Source organism: Alligator mississippiensis, chromosome 5 (assembly GCF_030867095.1).
Source record: "Alligator mississippiensis isolate rAllMis1 chromosome 5, rAllMis1, whole genome shotgun sequence".
NCBI classification, from domain to species: Eukaryota; Metazoa; Chordata; order Crocodylia; family Alligatoridae; genus Alligator; species Alligator mississippiensis.
The window spans coordinates 159,787,622-159,810,970 of record NC_081828.1 but is presented as its reverse complement, the minus strand read 5'-3'; the positions used below and the strand labels follow the sequence as shown (position 1 = coordinate 159,810,970).

The following is a 23,349-nucleotide window of genomic DNA, read 5'->3' as shown; positions in this document are numbered from 1 at the left end:
GCTGAATGTTGCCTTCCCATCTCTGATAAACACATGGCCTTTATCAGAACAGACAACTGAAGAAAAAAACCTAACAGGATCCAAACAAACAGGAAAGATGCTTTAGTTTTCCAGCTCAAGAAGCTGTTCGTCTTCCAGACATCTCATTCTTAGATACATATTTGTTTGTTCATTTGTGCCTTTCCAGGCCAAAGTGCTGAACTCTAGGCGTGTTTTTTTTTAAACGTAACGTATATATTTGTGCTGTTTCTTTACATGTATTTCTTGGTAGCCTACCCTTTGTCTTTTCACATATACTAGTAGGTCAATACAAATAAAATTACCAAAAAACAGATAAAACATTCATCAGAAAACACAACTTCAATAAGTTTAGCAACTATTTTTATTATGTATAACCATATGCTGAGACTTACCGAAGGAGTTGAAGCGGGTGTTTTCACTGGAAACAATTCAGGTATGGAATTCAGTTCTGCTAATAACTGGGCAAGCTGAAATTAACAAAGACATCTTACTGACATCTCATTACAAACTTGCAGAAATTTAAACACAGTCAGGTCTTACCACGCTGTTTTCACACACACTCTCTGAGTTATTTCTAAATAGATTAAAGCCCAGCATCAGTACCCTCTCTCTAAACACTCAATTTACCCCTAAATAGTCAAAAGCTCCTCATAGGGTTTTAGCTCTATGACTCCCACTGATTTTTACTGAAGTCGTGCAGTTAAAATCACATCCAATGCTGTCAAATGTGGCAACACAGAAGTGTGTTATATAGAGGTTATAGTATCCGTGACCAATAATGACTGAAATTTGCAGTTAACATGGGGGGAGTTAATCCCTGACAACAAGAGGAGACCTAAATGCCTCAAAGGATTATACGAGGTAAGAGGTTTCTTGTGGGCTATCTTGGCACATACCTTTCTAACACAACATTGCTAGTATATTATAATTTATTTTGACAACACAGACCTAGTGACACCTGTGTGTGTTCTGATACTTGAAAGCATAGAAATGTTCTTTTAGTCATTCTTTATCGCTTTTGAATGAGGACGCTCATCAGCTTCCATCAATGCAGCACCAACCATGAGCTCCATTGTGGTTTTACACCTTCAGGAGATCCAAAACAGGGAGAAACTGGCTTATGCTCATCAGGCTTTTCATTCCTTTCCAAAGCCATGCAGTGCACATTTGCCTCCTTGGTCTTCCCAAACTACTAACACCACACATCAGGGCCAATGTGATATCACTGGCACAGTGAAGACTTTCTGTTGTATCATAAGGGAGACCAAAATATAGGTCCTGGATCTTGTACATCTGGCTTCAAACATCACCTTGACTGGCAGTTTTGATGGAAGTCACATTTAGGCCTTCAACAGGAGCTGTTTGTCTTCCAGAGATCTCATTCTTAGAAGCATACATTTGTGTATCAGATGGTATAGCTATAGCTTTAGAATACTATACTATACCATTTGAGGACTAACAGGTCTCCAGTGTCTTTACCCAATTCCTCCCATGTGCCCAAGAAGGGCCAATTCAGAGCAGCTTAGATTACTGCACAACAAAGCATCACTGGCAATGGCTGCAAAAGTCCTAGTGACATACATGGGTGAATGCTGTATCAGTGAAGTCGCAGTAACTTGAATATGACTTTGTAGTGTGACTGCTCACACATAACCTGGGCCAACCTGAATACTCACACCCAGATGCCAGTCACTCAAACTAGCTCTGCAGGGAAGGCATATCCTTAGTGAGGACTGGTATTTGCCTCCTTGGTCTTACCATGGCTTTATTTTCTTTGATGTTCATGGCTCTTTTAAGCAGAGCACTAGAACTTTCTTCCTGTGTCTCTTTAACATCTTCCTCAGACTCTGAAGCAGAGCCCTCAAATTTCTTCCACCTCTTGGCACTTTTCTCTCTTGCCAGAGTTTTAGGAGATTTACTGTCTTTCAAATGTAATTTGGAAAAAGTTGGTTTGGGCATTGTCTTCTCAGAAGACTTCCTTGTGGGGAATTGAAACGCCACACGAAGGCCAAAGCTTCTTCTCTTGGGAGAAACCTTCTCCTCTTCCTCTTCCTCCTCGCTTCCCGGTAAAGATAAATTATCATTCTCTTCATCACTCAAATCTGACTCTACTGGCTAAAAGCAGAGAGAATCAACATGTTACACCAGCAGTCATGATATGGGGAAATACCACTTGATATCATTATCAGCACAGATCATGTCTAAATAACAGACACTTGAACAACTAAACACTTCCTCCTGCATTTATCATTCTAAACCAATATATTAAAAATATCTGTCTACTGTGATTAGAATTCAGCTCTGAGACCAGCACACGAATACATATCACATGAGAGCACAGGGCTTACATAGCAGGAAGGCTTTGAGTCAATCCTCCATATAGGAATGAATTTCATTCACTGTGATCAGTAACCAACCTTCTATTCTGCCCTAGAGGGGATTCTGCTACATGCATGCCAAGATATTGTCCATCTTTGATTTATAATTAGGGACCTACTCTAGGGCAAACTCTGTCAAATGGGGGGGGAGGGGAATGGAAGGACTTACTAAAAATAAAAAGTTGCCTCCCCAGTGGGAGCCAACAGTCCACCTAGCTGCACAGCCTGGCACAAAGTGGTCTGCCAGCATGAAGGCAACCAGGCCTTGCCACTCCCACCCCTCATCACGGACTGACAGAGAGAACTGCCTGTCATGCAGTTCTGCCCCTCTTCACCAATCAGCAGTAAGGGGCAGGGCCACATGAAAGAGCACCCTCGCAGAGTCATATGGCAGACAGCCCTCTTCACCAATTGGTGGGGGGCAGGAGCACCAGGCCCCTTGGCCAGAGGCGACTGGGGGGAAAATGGCAGCTAGCCCCACAATCTGCCTGTAAAATCGGCCAGCCACCTCTAGTTGAGTAGACCCCTATTTATAATATATTAATAAAGGATTTTATGTTGATGACTATTTAGGATTCTTTTCACACAATGCATATTTATCTGCATCCTAAATATGGGATATAATTATGCATTTCTACCACCTGAATAAATACAGGAATTCACAGAGAGAAGAGAGAGGTATATGTCTCTTTGAACACAGCGAAAATACTTTCTTTACCATCATTGCTTTCTTGTTGGCTGCATCCAGCTCGCTTGGAAGAAAGCCTTCAAACACTTCAGTTTCTGAATCAGTGTCTTCAGTGAAAATCTTCCTCAGTTCCTCTGTCAGGTACTTGGACGGAATACGACCATTCTGTTAAGAAGCATACAGAAAATGCAAGAGGTAAGAAACAGTTAGCCATACACTAAGCATTTACACAGCTTTGCCAATTAACAATCAGGAATGCTCAGTTTTAATCAGTTAATGACTAGCTACTAAGTCCCAGTGAAATAAAGCAAACCATGGCACTGGGTTTCAGTATTATCAGTTATTTGAAACGTACAAATAGAAACTTTCTAGCTCAATGTCACTTTTAAAAGGTGACTGGCAAAGGATTATTTTATGTTTTGTCACTTTATTAGAAGGGGCATCTTGTTTAGAAAAAAACTGGGGGAGAGAGACCTCAAAAAGACCATAAATATCTTCCCTGGGTTCGTTAGAAAAGTGTCCCAGAAGAGGAATGTTGTTCTCTTTCTCACTTTAGAAGTGGAATAGGCACCAAATCTTCAACAAAAGGTTTCTTCGATGCCTAGTGTTGGGTGCATCACTGAAGTCAAATATGTGACAACAAAAATGAAAATCCTATAAACGTGAAACTAAAAATTACCTCTCCCCTTCCAACTACTCAAATGTTACCCTCTCTGTTTTTATGGTGTGATTCTGGTTAGCTTTCCAATCTTCATAAAGTCTTCTAGACTACATAAAACCCAAATTTCTAGTGTTAAAAACAAGTGGAAAGAAAAACACTTTGTACAAAAAAAAAAAATCACCCAGCACCTTGCAGGGCTGGGTGCATACCAACATTAAAAAAAAAAGAAACAAGGGCATAAGACCAATTTTTTTTCCTTTATGAGTCACCTTCAAGAATAATGAGTTTACTACACATAAAAAAGTAAAAATATATTTTCAGCAATAAGGAAGGGAGAGGCATAAAAGAAACAAAGATCTGCAGAGCAGCTGGCAATTTATCCTCATTGCTATCTTGAAAGACAGGACTGGATCATGGTAGGGGACAAGCACAAACTCACACCACACGTGCTACTAAAAAGTCAACAATGCTTACTCAGGATAGTTCGTTTCCCTGGTTTTCCTTTGCTGTTTCTTCCACCCACACAAGATGCAGAAATGACCTTTCATACAACTGCACTTGGCTAAATATCTTTATTCTCTCCCTTTAATTTCCTCCCTTCCCCGACTTTAATTATACACTTCTTTACGCTGAGATAATATCTGGTGAAAAACAGATATAACAGATGAGTGGAAAACTTGCAGGGGAATAGAGGGGAAAAATCATTGCATATACTGTTTCTTTACGTTTAAAATGTCTCCTACAAATTATTATGGGTAACTGGAATGAGTTTTCTCTGAGAAAAATTACTTTGTTCTTTTGTTGATAGCTGTGGTACAGCTACTTGAGAAAGGAACATATACAAAAGGGAAGTTACTTTAAAGTATGAGAGAAGCTGAAGTTTGTGGGCACACTGTGTGCTTTCAAAAAACTTCAGTGCTAGCTAGAAAGACTGTCAATTTGCTAACTCTATTAATGTGACAGAAAATAGCAAACCAGGACCGATGCTATGCAAAACCTGTGAAGTATGACACAGCCTACACAAAGGTATCCCTAACGGTTATTTTACCACATGGGAAAAAGGAATTAGTACAAATGAAACAAGTGCAGAGATTATGGGAAGTTTTCCAGGAAAACAGATCTATAAAACTATGCATTCTAAATTGCTGGGAACTAGTAAAGTGCAAATCTTGTCCCAACTTACACCATGTCCCACCTCCCATTCATTACCCTTTTCTCCATCCATCACAGAGCTTTTCTTTCCCTCCCAACAATTTCTTCTTTCATAGCAGAATAGCTCTTCCTGTAGGTCTGCCTCATTCAAAGCAAGTGTATATGATCCTTCATAGCAAAGAACTCACAGTGTGGGTTTGGGGGTCACATTAGGCAAAATTCAGGGAAGAATCTGTCCTTTAACTGTACTGACCATGGAAGCAGGATCAATATTACCATGGATTTAAAATAATTCACAATTTAACAAACAAAACAGAACAAAGCAACAGAGAATCAGAAAGCGGCAAGACAAACAAAGCGCTAAATGCAAATTCTGACGAGCTCTCATGCTTATGAAAGGAAAACTGGAATTTCCCAAAATCTCACACTGAGTTAATAAAAATATCTAGCTCTTACAGCTTGCTCTTTACGAGTAGATCTCTACACATCTTACAAAATATAAAATGTATAATCAAATGTGTCACTGGAATGCAATATCCCCAGTTTATAGATAACAAAACTATCCACAGAGGCAACAGATATGCTCATGAGGCAGAAGGTGACACTCTGTAGAGCTACTTGAGCTCAATCTAGAACAGGAAACTGAATTAGTACAGACCTGGAAACAGGCTAAAGTGCCCTCAGCAGTATCAACTAGCTCAGCCACAGTGCGATGTTAATGCAACTACAACACTTTTGGTTCTAGAGTCAGCATGTGCGGAGAAGCTTGGGCACTGCTGCCTTGCTTCACGTAGACTTCCATATACGTATACAAGCTAACCCATTCATAGCTGCTTCAAGGCGCTTCAACCCGGTACTGCTCTGTGCTGTGCACATGTGCTCACAGTCACTTGCTAGCAAGGGGCAAAGCCAGGAATATAATCCAGGTCTGAATCAGGCGGAACCAGGAGTCAGCAATCTGCAGTATGTGGGCTAGATCTGGCCTGTGGATGTAGCGCTTCAGCAATGTTTGGCATCAGGGGGGCTTCAGCCACAGGAGCTCATCTTGTGTCACCACAGAGTGAAGCCCCAGCTGCCGGCAGGCCCTAGCACCCATCTGAGGGGGTCCAAACCACAGTAAAAAAAGGTTTCCTACCACTGCACTATATCACTCATTTCTCTGCACCAGTAACTGAGTGTGGGGAACAAAACCTGGAAACGCTGCTCCATAAATCTCTTCCTTCTTGTTAAAAAGATACCACTAAGGCTGTCAAGAAACAAGGCCACAAAAATGATTTAGAAAAAACTGGGTTTTTTTAAACTGACTGTTCCCCCTACCACTGACCAAGCCCCTGCTTCCATACTTTACAGTCCTCTAAGACAGACCTTCCAAAGATTATTTTTCCACCCCAAGTCATAAGAGCATTAAGATTTTTTTTTATTTTTCCTGATTGCTACTTTCAACAACAGTGATCTTGCCATCAGGAGCTCTAGATTCTGAGGGGTACAGGTCTGGTTTTAAATTGGGTCACCTTAACTGAACAGAGAAGTAAGTCTCATACACAATACTGCTATACTGAATACACTTCAAACATGTTACACCCTACATCTTACTAAATTTCAAAAGTGTTAAGCTAAAGAGATTAAAAACCACAGAGGACTGTTTTTCTTCCCCCCTTGCTAAAGGGCTACTCTTTCTCTACCTTCCCTGACATGGGCAACTGGTGCCTCCTGAGTCAGGGGGGCACTTGCCCCCCAGCAGCCAGTCACTAATGATCGTATGGACCCGGGGGGGGGGAGAGGGGGGGGGGGCGGCGCAGCAGCAGCCCCACAGCTGATCGCACTGACTTGCTGGCACTCACAGGTTGGCGTGATCAGCTGTGGGGGGAACGTGGGGAATCACTTCTCCTAGGACCTCCACTCCCTGGCCAGTGCTCTCAGGGGAGACACCAGTGCTCCCCCCTCAAGCAGGGAATGCTGGCTGTCAGGGGGTGCACATGCACCCCTGTGTATCCCCTACATGTTGCCACATCCCTGATGTTCATTCATTTCATATTCTTCCCTTGGAGCTGTGCTAGCAACTCAGGACCGTATCCTACACCTGCTCCCCCCCTTCTCTCATATACACACTCTCTCTCTCTCTCTCTACATGAATTCACTTACTTACCAAGTTTCATCGACATCATTAAGTTAATTCCCACTAAACTACCTTCTCATTTCCTCCCCGCCCTCTAGAAATGTCTCGCATCAGCTGTCTCCAGATCAGCCTCCCAAAAAAAAATAAAAACCAAACAAAAAAAAACCCAACAGACATCTTTTCTTCCACATACTGGTCTACTGTCCTTTTTCCCATCATCATTGAAAACTCCAGTATCTCTACCCTTGTATTTGATACTACTTACTCTCTCTTTGTCCTCAGCATCTGCTTTCTAAGTTCTGCGCTTAGAAACAAAAAATAATATCTACTCCTTTTTAGCCAGGCTTGCTATTAAGGCCTCTTGTCCAAGAATTAGTCATTTCTTTATGTTTTCTATAACCAGCTCTCCTCCTCCAACCTCCCAAATATAGTCTTAAAACCATTGGCACAAAAGTCATTTTCCTCTTTCACTGTGCTAGCCCTGTCTTGAATTCCTCTATTAAACTGATGATCCTTACAAAATTACATTTAAACTAATTGCCTCTCAGCCCTGTAAGCCTCACTCTCATATAACCCAGTTGTTTATACTTGTTCTGAACTCTCCTTTCAGCACCCTGTCCTATTCCCTTCCTCTCCTGGTATCCCACACTTCTGGCCACTACTAAACTCCCAATTCAAAGAATTGACAATATCAATTATAAATCAATCCACTGTGCTGACTGGCTATTTGGCTGCTGAATCATCTTCATGATGGTCTCTGAATGGTTCTTGCTGTTAGACCTGGTAGTTTTTACAGAGCAAAGTAACTAAAATAACAGTTAGGACTGTGGTACTGAAATAGCAGCGGAAGGTGCAAAGCTCCAACAGAATCACACTTCAATACTGCAGAGATGCAACTGACTCCTGTTAGCATGTACGAGTGGAAATAGCCACTCGGTGATAGCTCATGCTTATAAGATATGTGGCCATGTGAGAGAGTTAAACAGAGTAAATTCTAAACTCACTTTAGGTTCTTCCCTGACGCAAAAAGAAAAATGGATTTCATTATGCAAGACATTTTTTCAAAGTTCATTAAAAGTGACTAGGGGTGAAAATCGGTTTAAGTTTGTTTGTTCCTAGGATTATAGATTTTGGTTTCTGCCAGGAGTTATGATCAATTTTGTGCCAAAACAGATTCTAAGAAACTATACTGTTCCAAACCAATACCCTAGGATCACAATAAAATGTTCCTACCTTTTTTCCAGACCCCAATGAATCAAAACTATTACAGCCGTCCTCCGATGACGTAATTTGCCTAGGATCATCGTGTCCAAACCCAAGAAAATCTTCATCATCACTGGGGGCATTAAAAATGTCAGCCACTTCCTTGGGTATCTGTTTTCAATTCAAAATAAGATAAATATAAGGTCAGGCACCGCAATAATCATTCAGTAAATACTTTCATGGGAATAACATCCCCTTTTTAATTTGCCACACACTTATTCAGTTACTAGTATACATTATACAGCGCGTGTGCAGCAGAACTGTCTCTCAGTAAGCCAACTCCAAAAAATGCAGTGTTTGTTATTTTCATATATATATATATATATATATATATACACACACACACACACACACACACACACACACACACAAGCCCCAATCCTATGAAGGTTTATGCAAGTATTTAACCTCATTCAATAAAGCAGCTCATGGAAGCAAAGATTAAGCATAAACACAAGTGCCTGCAGGACTGGGAACAAGGATTTTCTCACAGGAGCACACTACGAGAAATATATATCAAAATACATATATCATACATATATCAAAATTACTACCACGTGTAATTCAATTAAACACCAATGGTTCAGAAATGAAGATTCATAAAGATTTCATTAATTTCAAAAAGGTCTATCTGTGTAAAGAAACTATATTGTGTGTGCTTATATTTTATAGCAACTACATTACTTTGCTATTTTAAAAATGTAATTAATAAGACTCATTTACTGGCTGTCCCTCACTATAAACGTCTTGAAAAGAAAAACCATCTAATAGAAACCAAGATTCAATCAGCTGAGAAAACATGGGAAGAGATATCTTGCAGATCTCTCTAAAAGTAATCAAGATTGCACTTAATAACACTTCTGCAAGGAGCAGACTTCAAAGTTAAAACCCTAATGCTAAGGAAGCCTTGGCCACCAACACCAACAGCTGCATCTTTGTGATGTTATATCAAACATTCCAAATAAACCTGCACTGCACTAGCCCTGGGGTAGGGGGTGTCTTGTGTTACTCAGATCAGTCTATTTGACACTATTTTCCTACTTTGGTGCTTCAGAATATGTGCTTCTACAATGATCTCAGATTAGAAGCATTTAAAGGGGAGAATATTTTTGGAAATAATTGCTCAGCTGGAGTGTATTCACTCCAGTGCCTAAATGGCTCACCAATGACCAGGGTCAGAATTCTATTTCCCTTTATGAACCTCAATGGCACTTTTCCAGCTGTGTAAGAGGCATTTTTGACACTTACATACAATTTGCAATTCTTATGTGGACACAAGCTTATACAAGGCTACTGTACATGCTCAGTAGCCTGCACACTAGCCACATACCTGATTGTAAGTCCCAGAAAAAAAACAAAAAAGGGACTGAATAATACCTAACCTGTGGCACAAAAGGTTAGAGCACTGTGCTAGGAGTCAGAGGGACACGTTCAAACCCCTTCTAGGTGAAAGGGGGCCTAGAACCTAATTTTCCTACTTCCTGGGCAAGTGTCCTAACCACTCAGCTACTAGAGCGTTGACCCAGAAGAGTCCTCTTGCTCCTGTATCTAACATCTGCTAGTCACAGGGTTTGCCACACAGACTGAGAAGCATGCACACTTGATATATGTGTTTATCCCTGTACCCAAGTACCAGCCCAGCCAATGCTTAGCCTACTGAGCAGTAGCTGTGTGGAAACTTATATATCCACACTACACTAGAAACAGAATTGTAAACAGTGTACAAGTGCCCAAAATGCCATATACATGGTTAGAAAAACTGCCCTTTCAGCACAAAGCAGTTAACAGAATTTGGGACTGGGTATTTACTGCATCTTTAAGGCACTTCAGGCAAACTTCTCTCATGGACAGTACTCGCTTCTCTGCATTCTGCACTCTACACACACAACAACCACTGCAATTGATCAAATTGCAAGGACATGCAAGAGCCCCACAGCTCACTGATGAGAACGATGTGGTCTTAGACAAAGGTTCATGAGCCTGTATACGGTAAGAGAATGCCTCCAAAGTAAACTCATGAGATGCAGAACACCACAGTATTATCGCCATTAATAGACAAAAACAAAGCATGCCTACACAACCTCAAACACCACGCTATTTCTGCATCTTTTATGTGTGTCAAGAACCATGTCTTTCCAAAAGACAGATGACATTTTCTAAATTCAACAAAATATACAAGCAAATTCCACTTCCTTCAGAGGACCAAACAACATTTTCGCAGGCATGGATCACACTCAAATAATTATTACAAAACCACCTAAGGGTCTAATATTAACATATTTAATTTCATGCCACTGACATCCATGGATTGAATACTGATTTGCAGTGGCTAAATCAAGATACAGCTCAGTCCCTAAATAGGTGGAAGATATAAAACAGCTCAATCCACTGCACCACAGCTGGAACAGCACTGAGTATGCTGGAATTCTTTTGGATTTCCATGCAATCCCGTTCCTACAGATGGGTAGTCAGAATTTCATTTTGTTGCTGTGAAGGAATTTCTTCACTCAGCACAGACAAGGGTTAAAAATGGAGCATTATACATTTTAATGACTTAATGGAAAAACATACAAGGAGCTGTGAGCCTTGTTGCTATGAATAAATTGCTTCCAGGAGCAACTGCATTAGTTCTTGTACTATTGTACAGCTGAGCTAGCCACTGCTGCGATTACTGTATGCCTAACTAATTTCTTCTTCGTCGTCTATTACTTCTACATCTGCACCAGAGGAGCCATTATGGGGGTGTAATTACCGATTATGAACAAAGAAAAAAAAACATACTTTCCCAGTAGAGGACCTTTTTTTCATCTCCATGCATTCCCAGATACTGAGGGGCTCTGATTAAAGTAACTTGCTGCAGAACTTCAAAAGACTTTCAGTTTGTGGCCCCCTCCCCCCCATCTGATTTTCAAGAGTCTCATTAAAATGTTCAGGAGTCCCTATTCCGGCTAAATGGCTTAATTTAATAGGAATAGCAAAGAAGGCATGATTTATAAGGTGGACATAGGCAATGAGTTTGCACAGGACACCCGCTAGTGCACCATAAAAGTTGTGCTCCTGGCACCAAGAACTTGTCATTTTCTTGTCCATCTCCTTTAAGTAATTCTGTTCAGTTCATCAATGATTTACTGACTAACTACTGAACAGTCTAGACACAATGCACAACTGATTATTTCTTTTAAAGCCTGTGGTCCAAATGAATCAAAAATCCAAAATAATAGGAAAACCCCCCTCACAATTTGTAAGGAAAAAAAAGATGATTTGGGGGCACAGAGAGAAGCGATGGAAACAATGGGTTGCGGAACTTGGTGTAATTACAGCTCATCAATTTTACACTTTGTTAGCTTCTAAGCAGAAATTGTAAATGCATTAACTGCTGTTTTTTTCCCAATGTTATAAAAACTCTTTGTGCAGCATAGCTGTGTCAGGTCTCAAAGCCCCTGCTCCCTGAATGGAACTGAGCAATGTGACCAACAAAAGTTGAGTCTCAAACAGCTCCTTAAAGCTGCACAGGATTTGGGTAAAAGAATAGAACTGTAGGGTGTGTGATGAACTATCAGATTGCGCAGGTGTTTAAACCCCCCCCCAACAATTATAAGTTATAAGGGAAAAATATTAACTTTTATAAACACAAAAGTAAAAAGCAGACTTTTTAAGCACCACAGAGAGGATAGGAACTCTTTGGCAATTTACCTAAGTGTCTATCAAACAATATAAGCAAAGCTCAGATGTGCTGCAGGCAAAAAACTCGCATCTTTGCTCACTTCTCACAGGCTACCTTATTTATTCCAACGTTCCAAGACCTGGGACAAGCCAAATTTATTCCTGGTCTGAATCCAGCAGATATCAACAGACAAAAGGTAGGAAGGAGCAGGGTGGAACCTTAGCAACTAACTAAGTCAGAGAGGCATGAGCTTTCACAGGTACTTGGAAGGGCGAGGTGCACAACTTCAACAATGTTATAGAATTAATACAGAAGACATTATTGCTGGTTCATTCCTGATGTTGCTCTGTTGATATCAGAGGTGGTTAGTCATGTAAGTCTGAAGTCAAGGCATGGTGGCAGACTACAGGCTAACTGGTTCAGAGGCATGAGCTTTTGTAGGCACCAATCTACTTCATCAGAGGCTATGAAAAAGCATCTGACAGTTTTTGTAGCTTTCTCCCTACAACAAAATTAAGATAGAGCTGCATATCCAACGTACTTGTACACCACAGAAAGTCTGTAAACTGTTCATGAGATGCCAGTGGGAAAAAGTGAGGTGGGGGAGAGGGAAGGCACTAAACATTCAAAATTTATTCAAGCAGAATTACAGCGGGTGGTTTAAGTCAGCATTTCTCAAGCTGGGGGTCGCAACCCAAAAGTAGGTTGGAAGAACATGTGAAAGGGTTACAAACAAACTTTAAAATGAATCAACAAACTTTAAAAATGGCTTCTCCTCTAAAGGAGCAAAATGTAGGGGAAACAGTGGCTTTTCCCTTGCAAGCTGTCAGAGTTCCAGCTTGCAAGGGGCAGTTTGGAGCTCCCCATGCCCCACACACTGGAGGGCTGGGGCCTGGGAGCGAGGGGCACTGGCCATCGATGTTTACAAATGGATCTAGGTACAAAAAAGGTTGAGAACCACTGGTTTAAGTGACATAAGTCTGCAGGAATGCACCAGAGATCTAACCAAATATTTTCTTTCAAGGACATTAGTTACAAAAAAGCAAATGCTGAAAATGGAGGAAAAGCTTTCAACACAAAACCTTTCAAACAGCCTACACTGGCTTGGAATGGAACACTACCCTACAACCGAATCCAAATCTGAACATCATCTCAGATAATCTCTAATAGCATTTTAAGATTCATATTTATATTTAGTATTTTACAGCCACCAAACACCCAGAATTTCTAGTGTCTTTTCAAAGACAGAAAACAAGCAAACACAACTCAACCTCCACCTTAAATGATTCCCATACATGCAATTCCCAGAATGACCACATTCACTGGGTTGTTAGAATCAGAAACAAATATCCTTCTTAGATAAGGGCAATGCAGTGGAACTAATCTCTAGATGTAAGCAAAGTATTTGATGCTTATGTCAAATTATTAGCTAAAATGGAAGAGACAGGGAATTAAACTGTAGTTGTAAAGTGGAGAAGCAGGCATCTGAAAAGCAGATAACTCCCCTTTCAATATAAACTTTTTCATCTGATTGGAAAGAGGTTAGTTAGTAGGGGTGTGCCTGAGGGAGCAGTCTTGAGGCCCATCCTGTTTAATGTTTTCATTGCAGACCATGACACAAGATCAAAATCTATGCATATATCATGAATGCCAGGAAAAAGGGTGGTTTAGCCAACAGTAGGGAGGACTGGATAATCATACAAGCAAATTCAGATAATCTTGTGAGTGGAATAATAGTAATGATATGAAGTTCATGAGTATTAAGTGCAAAATTATGCACTAAGGGGCTAGTAGCAAAAGTTTATGCTATAAAATGGGGAGATGCCAGAAGAGAAGAACTGGTCGTATGACCATAAGCCATCATAGCCATCATGGACAGCCCAGCCTGAAGAAGGAGAACATTGGGAACCTGAAAGCCATGGGGAGGCCAGCACTACAGATCAGGTAAGGAACAAGAAGGTAAGAAACAATGGGCCCCATGGGACTGGGAGCGGGGGGGCAGCAAAGGCACCAGTCGCAGGGCTCAAGTGCCTATATACTAATGCTAGGAGCATGGGGAACAAGCAGGATGAACTAGCGCTCCTGCTTGCACTAAACACCTATGACTTAGTGGGGCTAACAGAGACCTGGTGGGATTCATCCCGTGACTGGGCGGTACATATTGAGGGCTATAGATTGTATAGAAAGGACAGGTCGGGGAAGAAAGGGGGGGGGGGTTGCACTTTATGTCAGTGAGCAATACACATCAACCCTCATCAAAACAGAATCCGAGGTTGAGGAAGTAGAAGGATTGTGGGTTAGGCTACATGGGGGGCAAGGAGAAAGGGATTTGGTGGTAGGGGTCTGTTACAGACCCCCACACCAAGGGGAAGAAATAGATGCGGGGCTCCTGAGGCAACTCTCGGAGACCATAAAAGCTAAAGAGGCGGTAGTCATGGGGGACCTAAACTACCCGGGCATCTGCTGGGAGACACAGACAGCAAGGTCCCATCGCTCACGCAGGTTTCTAACTTGTGTACAGGACCTCCACCTGACACAGGAGGTGCATGGTCCCACTAGGGGGAATGCCATACTGGATCTGGTATTGGCAACAGGAGATGACATGATAGCTACCGATCTGGAGGTCCCCTATCTGGGAGACAGTGATCACCTTATAATAGAATTCAACATAAGACGGCGAGTGGGTAAGGTAACTAGTAGGGTGAAAGTGCTAGACTTTAGGAAAGCTGATCTCATTGCACTCAGGCGATTAGTCAAGGAAGCACTGCAGAGTAGGAGTTTTGATGGGATGGGTGCCCAAGAAGGGTGGCTGTGCCCAAAGGAAACGATCCTTTGGGCACAAAGCAAGACGATCCCCGAGCGAGGCAAAAGAGGGAAAGGGGCCAGGAGGCTTCCATGGCTGACCAGAGAAATCCAGGGCAGCCTAAGGGCCAAAAGGGGAGCACATAAAAAGTGGAAACAGGGTGAGATCACTAAAGATGAGTATACCTCCTCTGCTCGTGCTTGTAGGGAGGCAGTTAGGCGGGCCAAAGCTACCATGGAGCTGAGGATGGCAACCCAAGTAAAGGACAACAAGAAATTGTTTTTTAGATATATTGGGACTAAAAGGAAGGCCCAGGGAGGAATAGGACCGCTGCTAAATGGGCAGAAACAATTGGTGACAGATAGAGGGGACAAGGCTGAACTCCTCAACGAGTTCTTTGCCTCAGTGTTCCTAAGCGAGGGGCACGACAAGTCTCTCACTGGGGTTGTAGAGAGGCAGCAGCAAGGCGCCAGACTTCCATGTGTAGACCCTGAGGTGGTGCAGAGTCACTTGGAAGAACTGGATGCCTTTAAGTCGGCAGGCCCGGATGGGCTCCATCCGAGGGTGCTGAAGGCACTGGCCGACGTCATTGCAGAGCCACTGGCGGGAATATTCGAATGCTCGTGGCGCACGGGCCAAGTCCCGGAGGACTGGAAAAGGGCTAACGTGGTCCCCATTTTCAAAAAGGGGAGGAAGGAGGACCCGGGCAACTATAGGCCAGTCAGTCTCACCTCCATCCTTGGTAAAGTCTTTGAAAAAATTATCAAGGCTCACATTTGTGAGAGCCCGGCAGGACAAATTATGCTGAGGGGAAACCAGCATGGGTTTGTGGCGGGCAGATCGTGCCTGACCAACCTAGTCTCTTTCTATGACCAGGTTACGAAACGCCTGGACACAGGAGGAGGGGTGGATGTCGTATACTTGGACTTCAGGAAGGCCTTCGATACGGTATCCCACCCCATACTGGTGAAGAAGTTAAGAGGTTGTGATGTGGATGACTGCACAGTCCGGTGGGTGGCGAATTGGCTAGAGGGTCGCACCCAAAGAGTCGTGGTAGATGGGTCGGTCTCGACCTGGAAGGGTGTGGGCAGTGGGGTCCCGCAGGGTTCGGTCCTTGGACCGATACTCTTTAATGTCTTCATCAGCGACTTGGACGTGGGAGTGAAATGTACTCTGTCCAAGTTTGCAGATGACACAAAGCTATGGGGAGAAGTGGACACACCGGAGGGCAGGGAACAGCTGCAGGCAGACCTGGATAGGTTGGACAAGTGGGCAGAAAACAACAGGATGCAGTTCAACAAGGAGAAATGCAAAGTGCTGCACCTAGGAAGGAAAAATGTCCAGCACACCTACAACCTAGGGAATGACCTGCTGGGTGGCACAGAGGTGGAAAGGGATCTTGGAGTCCTAGTGGACTCCCAGATGAACATGAGCCGGCAGTGTGACGAAGCCATCAGAAAAGCCAATGGCACTTTATCGTGCATCAGCAGATGCATGACAAATAGGTCCAGGGAGGTGATACTTCCCCTCTATAAGCGTTGGTCAGACCGCAGTTGGAGTACTGCGTGCAATTCTGGGCGCCACACTTCAAGAAGGATGCGGATAACCTGGAGAGGGTACAGCAAAGGGCAACTCGTATGGTCAAGGGCCTGCAGACCAAGCCCTACGAGGAGAGACTAGAGAAACTGGACCTTTTCAGCCTCCGCAAGAGAAGGTTGAGAGGAGACCTTGTAGCTGCCTATAAGTTCATCACGGGGGCACAGAAGGGAATTGGTGAGGATTTATTCACCAAGGCGCCCCCGGGGGTTACAAGAAACAATGGTCACAAGCTAGTAGAGAGCAGATTTAGACTGGACATAAGGAAGAACTTCTTCACAGTTCGAGTGGCCAAGGTCTGGAACGGGCTCCCAAGGGAGGTGGTGCTCTCCCCTACCCTGGGGGTCTTCAAGAGGAGGTTAGATGAGTATCTAGCTGGGGTCATCTAGACCCAGCACTCTTTCCTGCTTATGCAGGGGGTCGGACTTGATGATCTATTGAGGTCCCTTCCGACCCTAACATCTATGAATCTATGAATAGTAAAGGCTAATGCAATTTTGTGCATGGTATTTTTTCAAATACATGAAATGCTAGTATCACTACACTGATAAGACCCCATTCAGAATAATATTCACAGCTCTTGTCCCCTATGTTACAAAAGATTAATTTAAACTGAAACACGTGCTGAGAAGGGCTACCAGATTAGAGGAACAGAGAACCTATCTTATTAGAGGAGATCAGTAGAGCTTGGCTTGTTTAGCTTGGAAAAAATGAAAGCCCAAGAGTATATAATTACTGTTTACAAGTTTGTAGGGGTGAATATCAGGAAAGGAGAAGAACTATTTAAGTTAAAAAACAGGATCACGTAGGGATACAAGATCATATGGATACAAACAAATTTAGATTGGAATTTGAAAGGTTTCAAATCATTAGGTGAGTGAAGCTCAACGGTATCCAAACAAAGCAAAGTGGGCAAGGGGCCAAAATTCTTCCACGATGGAATTTGGTAAGTTTATGGAAGGGACTGCATGATAAGAAGATACAGGTGTCTCTGGAGTAGATACGAAGCCAGGAAGTCATTTTCCCCCAGATAAGGCTGGCAAAAACCACTGCATTTACTTTGCAGCATGTGGCTTGGTTCACTTGTTTTGATCATCTAAGCAGCATACTTTACCTAGCAAATTCTGCAGTGGTGCCATCCTCGTCTTTCCTACTCACTTCCTGTGGCAAAAAATATGCTCTCTTTTATCAAGTGCTTTTGGACTGCGACACAAAAGAGCCCAAGTAGATACTTTTGTAGACCCTTTCGGACAGTTTCCTGCAAACAAAGGAGACTGGGCCTGATAGACTTCCCCGGCTACATTTCTATATCAATCCCTCACTTTTTGTCTCATCCTTGAATGTGCAAAGAAGAGTCCTTTTAATCCTTCACCTAACATCTGCTGGTCATGGGGTTTTGCCAAATACATTGAGAATAATGTTTCTGTCTCATTCTTAAAAGCATGTCCAAAGCACACATGTACATAACACTTCCCTCAGTTTCCCCATCTCTAAATTGGAAATAAAAATATCTTATGCATCTTCTTCGAGAAAGTTGAGATCAATAACTCTTTAAGTGTAGCTAAAGTAGATGAAACACACACACAATGGAATTAATAGCATTGCATTGGTGTAACTGAGAGAATATGGCTTGTTTGTAATCATGCAAATCTTTTTGATCCTATAGTAAAGGAAGCTTGTGAATAACAAAAGGGGAAATGGGGGATTTTAACATCCCCCCCAGGTTAAGGGGGGGAGGGGAGTTAAAACTACATCAAAAGTAAGAAAACTCATAATTTTAGTGACATCTTAGTATTCAATATATGACTGATGGAGAAAATAGATGACATCTGGTGCCTCAACAAGTCAAAACAAGATTTTTCTTACTATGATCCTTACATACTACACTTGCCTTGACAAGCAAATAAAAATGAACCACGTACCCAAGTGGGCTCCAATTTTGCTTCATCAATAGTAAAAATTCTGAGGTAAGAATTTAATAGTCAGCTTGGCCAATGTGAGAAAGACAAAATGAAATATGGCTTACAATTCTGCAGCTCCATTATGAAGGGCTGGACCATTTAAAGAGATATACATTTGTTTACAACTGAGCTCTATTCAGTGGAAATCTTGAAAAATAATATATAGTCAACCTGTTTTATTAAATACATATGCAAGTTACATTTAAAAAGTTTTAATAAATCAGTATCAGCCATATGCTACCTGTGACAGCATGCTCTTCCACACAAAAAGATGGCTATTATATCATTGAAAGCAACCTCTTCTCTATTTTTGTAGTTTTTGATACAGTAAACAGTCAATTTCACTGTTTTTCCTGTAAATTCATTCTGTTTCCTTGTTTGTTTAGGACCTTTAGACACCAGGAATTCAAATCAAAACAAAACAAATCCCCAAGAAACCCAAATACAAAATCTGGGACGGAGAACTAAAGAGCTGAGCCTGAATCTATTCTTGGTGCATTTACAGTACAACCTCACAACCAACCAGGAAGACAGGGCATTTTAAAAAGGGTGTTTACTCTACTAGGGTTATGCCATAATAATGGGAAAAGTTATCAGTTCCTGCTGGTGGGATTGTTAAAAGAAACAGCTTGTTGTTATGAACAAGATTTATTATAATGAGGGTGTACTGCATTTAAAAATTAACAAGATGTTCTTTTATTTAAACTGGCATATCTAGGAAGATGCTATTAATTTTTATGGTGTTCAACAACCTCTGCAAATCTGTGTGTGGACACTCTTATACCAGGTGAACCAAAGCCTCCATTGTTTTAGGGCCTGAACACAGAAAAACACATAAAAATTACAGTGAAGTAAGCCAGGGTGTGAACTTATAGTCCATTAGCTGCTCCTCCATAACTTCCTACATGGATGCTGTGACCCTAAGGTAAAGCCAAGGTAGCCTGACTCTCAATTATCACAGCAGGCAGTTACCATGAAGCAGACAGCGGATGCTGAATTCAAACCCTAGCTTCCCTCACAGAATGTGTTTGTGTTAGTCGAACCAAATAATCCTGACTGAAGGAAATGTTCAGGCAAAGTAAATTCATTTAAAATCATAATTCAGGGTGGTCCAAGTAAATCTATTGGCATGTCCAGCACTATCTGAATGTATATGAAGAAGGGAATTTCATTCACAGATGCCGTACCAAAAGGGAAAAACCCTCTCATACCTCTAGATATATAAACAAATACCTTAACTGCTCTACCTGCCCTAACTAGCTATTGCTGCACCTAGTTACTTAGATGATTTTGCCTGAATTAAGACCACTTCTGTCTTATTTGAGATCTCTGACCTACTCCTGAATCTTGGTTTTCCAAACAGCATACATGTATGATGCCACTGCATCCTGAGTTTGCCGCCATATAAACTACTGTAGTACAGAAACAACTTCAACATAAGCTGTGCAGGTGACTGCTGAATTACTGACTTGAACAGTTTCATGCAAGCACATGGGTTTATCTGCATAAAATCACTTGCAGACCTGGAACCTTAGGATTTTATGGCTGCCTTTTTGTGACAAAATTTCAGTTAATTAGTAAATGCCAGTTTTAAAACTTAAAATGCCTGGATTTCTGCCATACCTGACATTCATACCAGGCCCCCATACGTGAAGTACATGTAAAGAGCAACATTTATTTTATACAACTCCAATTTTACCCTGAAGACGTCTATAGAACTGGGACTGGACCAACATATTCCTATCTTCTTCAAAGAGTGCATAAATTATATTGTCTGCCAACCGAAACACCTAGAAAACCAAGTACGTATTGTGACTAAAGTAGTTTATTATTCTCTACTTGGCTAGTAATTGTCCGCAGTACGTCATGAATATCTTACCAAACTTTGCACCTGAAGACAAGGAAGCCCTGGCATACATTTAAAATCCTGAAGGTATGGCTCCATGAGGCTCAGCAGGAAATAAACACATTGCTATCAGCTCTACAGAAAGAAGGAATACACAAGACAGAGGGCAGAACTGCAGTCTCTTTTGCTCCCATCAACCCCCCCCAAGAACTCCTATGAGAAAGAAGAGGAAGATTAGAAAAGATAGCTATTCTCTCTCCCTTTCACTTCCCCTTGAAAGTCTACATTTATGTATTGGGTTTTAATTTTATAGAAAAAAATGCTTTCCTTCAGGTAAAAATGCTCCCCCCGTGTAACACCAGGCATTGTAAATACTTTGCACTTACATTAAACGTTTTTGGCCAAAACATCTCAAAATTATTTGCAACCACTAATAGCCTCACAGCATCCCTAGTAATACTGCTATGTTACTTTATAGACAGAGATGGTTATAGTGCTATGGCAGAACCAGACACAGAGTTGTTCACCAGGCTTCAATAAGCATGCAAGTCAACGTACTATTTTCTGAAATGTTCCATAAAAGGGCACTACTCTGTGTTCAACTGCAAACCGCGTAAATCTACCTTCCCCATAACTTAAATTAGAGCCACTACAACTAGCTCTGACTGGTGTGATGACACGAGGGTACAATCCTGCAACAATGCTTCAAGGAGGTGCCGATTCTGCAAACACTTAAACAAGTAACTTTGCACGCCTGAGTAGCCTCACTGACATCTGAAGCAAGTGAAGCTCAACAGCCTTGCTCAGAAATGTAAAACTGAACCTACACACCCATTCCCAAGGCCTCAATTCTCCCAGCGTTTACAGAGACTTGAAGTTACAGGTGTCTGCAGAACCTGGGTCCAAACTAACACCTTGTCCATGAGTGAGAAGAGACAGAAGAAGAGAATTATTATTACTATTAAAAGTTTTACAAGTTGAGCCTTCCAGAACCTCTTTTCAAAAGATGGCCTTTTGCAAAGCAGTGACTCAGGTAACTTCTACCCAGCATCTCTGGATTTGTTAAAACCATGATAGCATCTACTGCAGCAGCCTGCTTTTACCAAATCCAAATTACAATGGAAGTCCTTTTGCACCCTCTTGACCACTGCATTGAGAGGCAAAGTGTAAGGGGCAGTAACACCATCTTCCCCAACGACATTCGGCACAGAAGTTCGAGGAAGGGCGCTTCACCACGAGTTAAATGCCTCACGTTTAGCTGCAGGCCCTGAGCTCACATCAGTACCATGGGTGTGATGGGGGGAGAACGTTTTACCTTTTGACATGCAAGAGTGTACGTTTAAACGTAGCACTAAAACCCCTGGGTTTGATTTTTTCCCCCCGATTTTCGCAGCATGTTGAGCAGGCAGCAGGATGGAGGGGGTGGAGCATGGCTGCTGCCACATTTCCTTTGCCAGCCACTCAAGCTGCAGAGTTGCGCGCCAGAAGGACACTGGCTTTTAGTTCAAATCTGAGGTGTCCAAAAAAAGACTCAAACCGAATATATCTGTATTTAAATGTCAAATAGACACACTATGTCCGGGCAGAAGCGAGACCGGACTGTCCCGAAGGGGAGGAAAAGCTGCCTCCTGCCCGCACAGCTCCAGGCCACAGCACACGGAGGCGGAGGCGGACTTTCAAACTTCTGAGGAAAAACTTCCTGCAGTTTTTGCCCGGCGGGAGAAAGGAAGGAAGGAAGGAGGCGGGCGCGTGAGGATAAACCGCGGCCCATCAGCGGGACAGCACTTTAGCACCAAGCAGCAGTAGCGACCACCTCCCCGCCCGCGAGCCCCTGCAAGCAGCCGGCAGCTGAGGAGAGGCGGCCCGGGGGCCAGGGCAGGGCAGGACCCGGCCGCGCTGCACGTCGCGAGCAGCGAGGCGGGCGCGCGGGAGCGGGGCTGCGATTGGCGCCAAAGCCGCTGCAGGCCGCGCTCGGCGGGAAGCGAGAGGGGCCCTGTGCGGCCCGGCCCGGCCCGGCCTGCTCCGAGCCCCTCACCTGGTCGTGGGTTGGCGCAGCCATGGCCCGGCGCGGCCCGGCCGCTCGGCGCCACAACGCGGCTGCTCCGGGACAGGCGGGCGGCGGCGGCGCGGGGCCCCTCGGCGCTCGCACGGCTCCGCCCGCAGCTGCGTGGGGCCCGCTGCGCCCCCTTCTGGCCTGCGCTCGGCGCCCGGCTGCCCGGGGCGGGGCGCGGGAGAGGCCCGGGGCGGGGCGGTCGCTACCTGAGCAGCGGCAGCGGCAGCGGCAGCGGCTCCCGGCTCGTCCTGCTGGCGCGGCTCTTCCTGGCGCGCCTCGGTCCCCGCTCCCTCCCGCTAGAGACCGCCCCCGGCTGGGCCGCACGTTTGACAGGGTGCCGGGCGGGTCCGATCCCCTCACTCCAGCCTCCTGCCTAAGAGGCTGCCTGTGCCGGCCATGCCTCTTCCCCTCAGGCTTCCCTAAGTATTCAGCTCCCAAAGTTGGGAAACGGCGATAAAAAGCAGGAAGGTTGGGGGTGAGTTTCCTTTTCGATGGGGGGGAGGTTGTTTGGTTTTTTTGTTGTTGTTTCAACCCCGAGGCATCCTTTCTTACAAGCTTTTCTCCTGGACAAGGAGGGCTGCTGGGATTTGTGTCTTCCTTTGGTTGGAAAAAGCCACCAGGGCTCGTGAACACAAGTGATATCTTTTATTAGACCTATTGGCGACGCGTAGGGGGTGCACACGGGTACATGTGCACCCCCTGAGGTTGGCCACTGCTAACGCTGCCGGCGGCTCCTGCAGGCAGTCACTGCTAACACCTCCCCACCCGCCTCCGCCACCGCTGGTGGCGTCTGTGGGCAATCGCCACTGGCCACGGACGCTGCCAGCTGTGTCTGCGGGTGGTCACTATCAGAGCTGGCCAGCCCTCCACAAACACTGCCGCAACCACCTACAGAAGCTCCCCACTTGCCACCGACACCACCACTACCATGGCCGCCTGCAGGAGGTTGCCACGCCCTCCCTGGCCTCAGGAGGCATGCAACATTCATGATTAGATCAACAAGATATTTGCAAAAAAAATTCTTTAATTGCAAGTTTTCGGGCACAAGCACCCTTCATCAGGCTTCCTTTGGTTGGGGAGCTTGGTTAATGGAAGTAGAGATCTGTGGCTGCAGGACACCGATGATCACCACGTTTGTGATCAAAGC

At 43.7% G+C, this 23,349-nt stretch overlaps 1 protein-coding gene across 1 annotated transcript in view; it reads right to left on the bottom strand.

The window, feature by feature from the left end:
• CDCA7L (cell division cycle associated 7 like) overlaps window positions 1-22,338 on the bottom strand; it is a 33,533-nt gene extending 11,195 nt beyond the window's left edge. The window contains exons 1-5 of the mRNA XM_014603141.3: window positions 22,185-22,338; window positions 8,250-8,390; window positions 3,118-3,252; window positions 1,780-2,136; window positions 414-488 (exon numbers count right to left, since the gene is read on the bottom strand). Of these exons, the coding sequence (XP_014458627.1) occupies window positions 414-488; window positions 1,780-2,136; window positions 3,118-3,252; window positions 8,250-8,390; window positions 22,185-22,208 (732 nt within the window). The 5' untranslated portion in view covers window positions 22,209-22,338. The remainder of the gene's footprint in view (window positions 1-413; window positions 489-1,779; window positions 2,137-3,117; window positions 3,253-8,249; window positions 8,391-22,184) is intronic.
• Window positions 22,339-23,349: the final 1,011 nt, after the last annotated feature.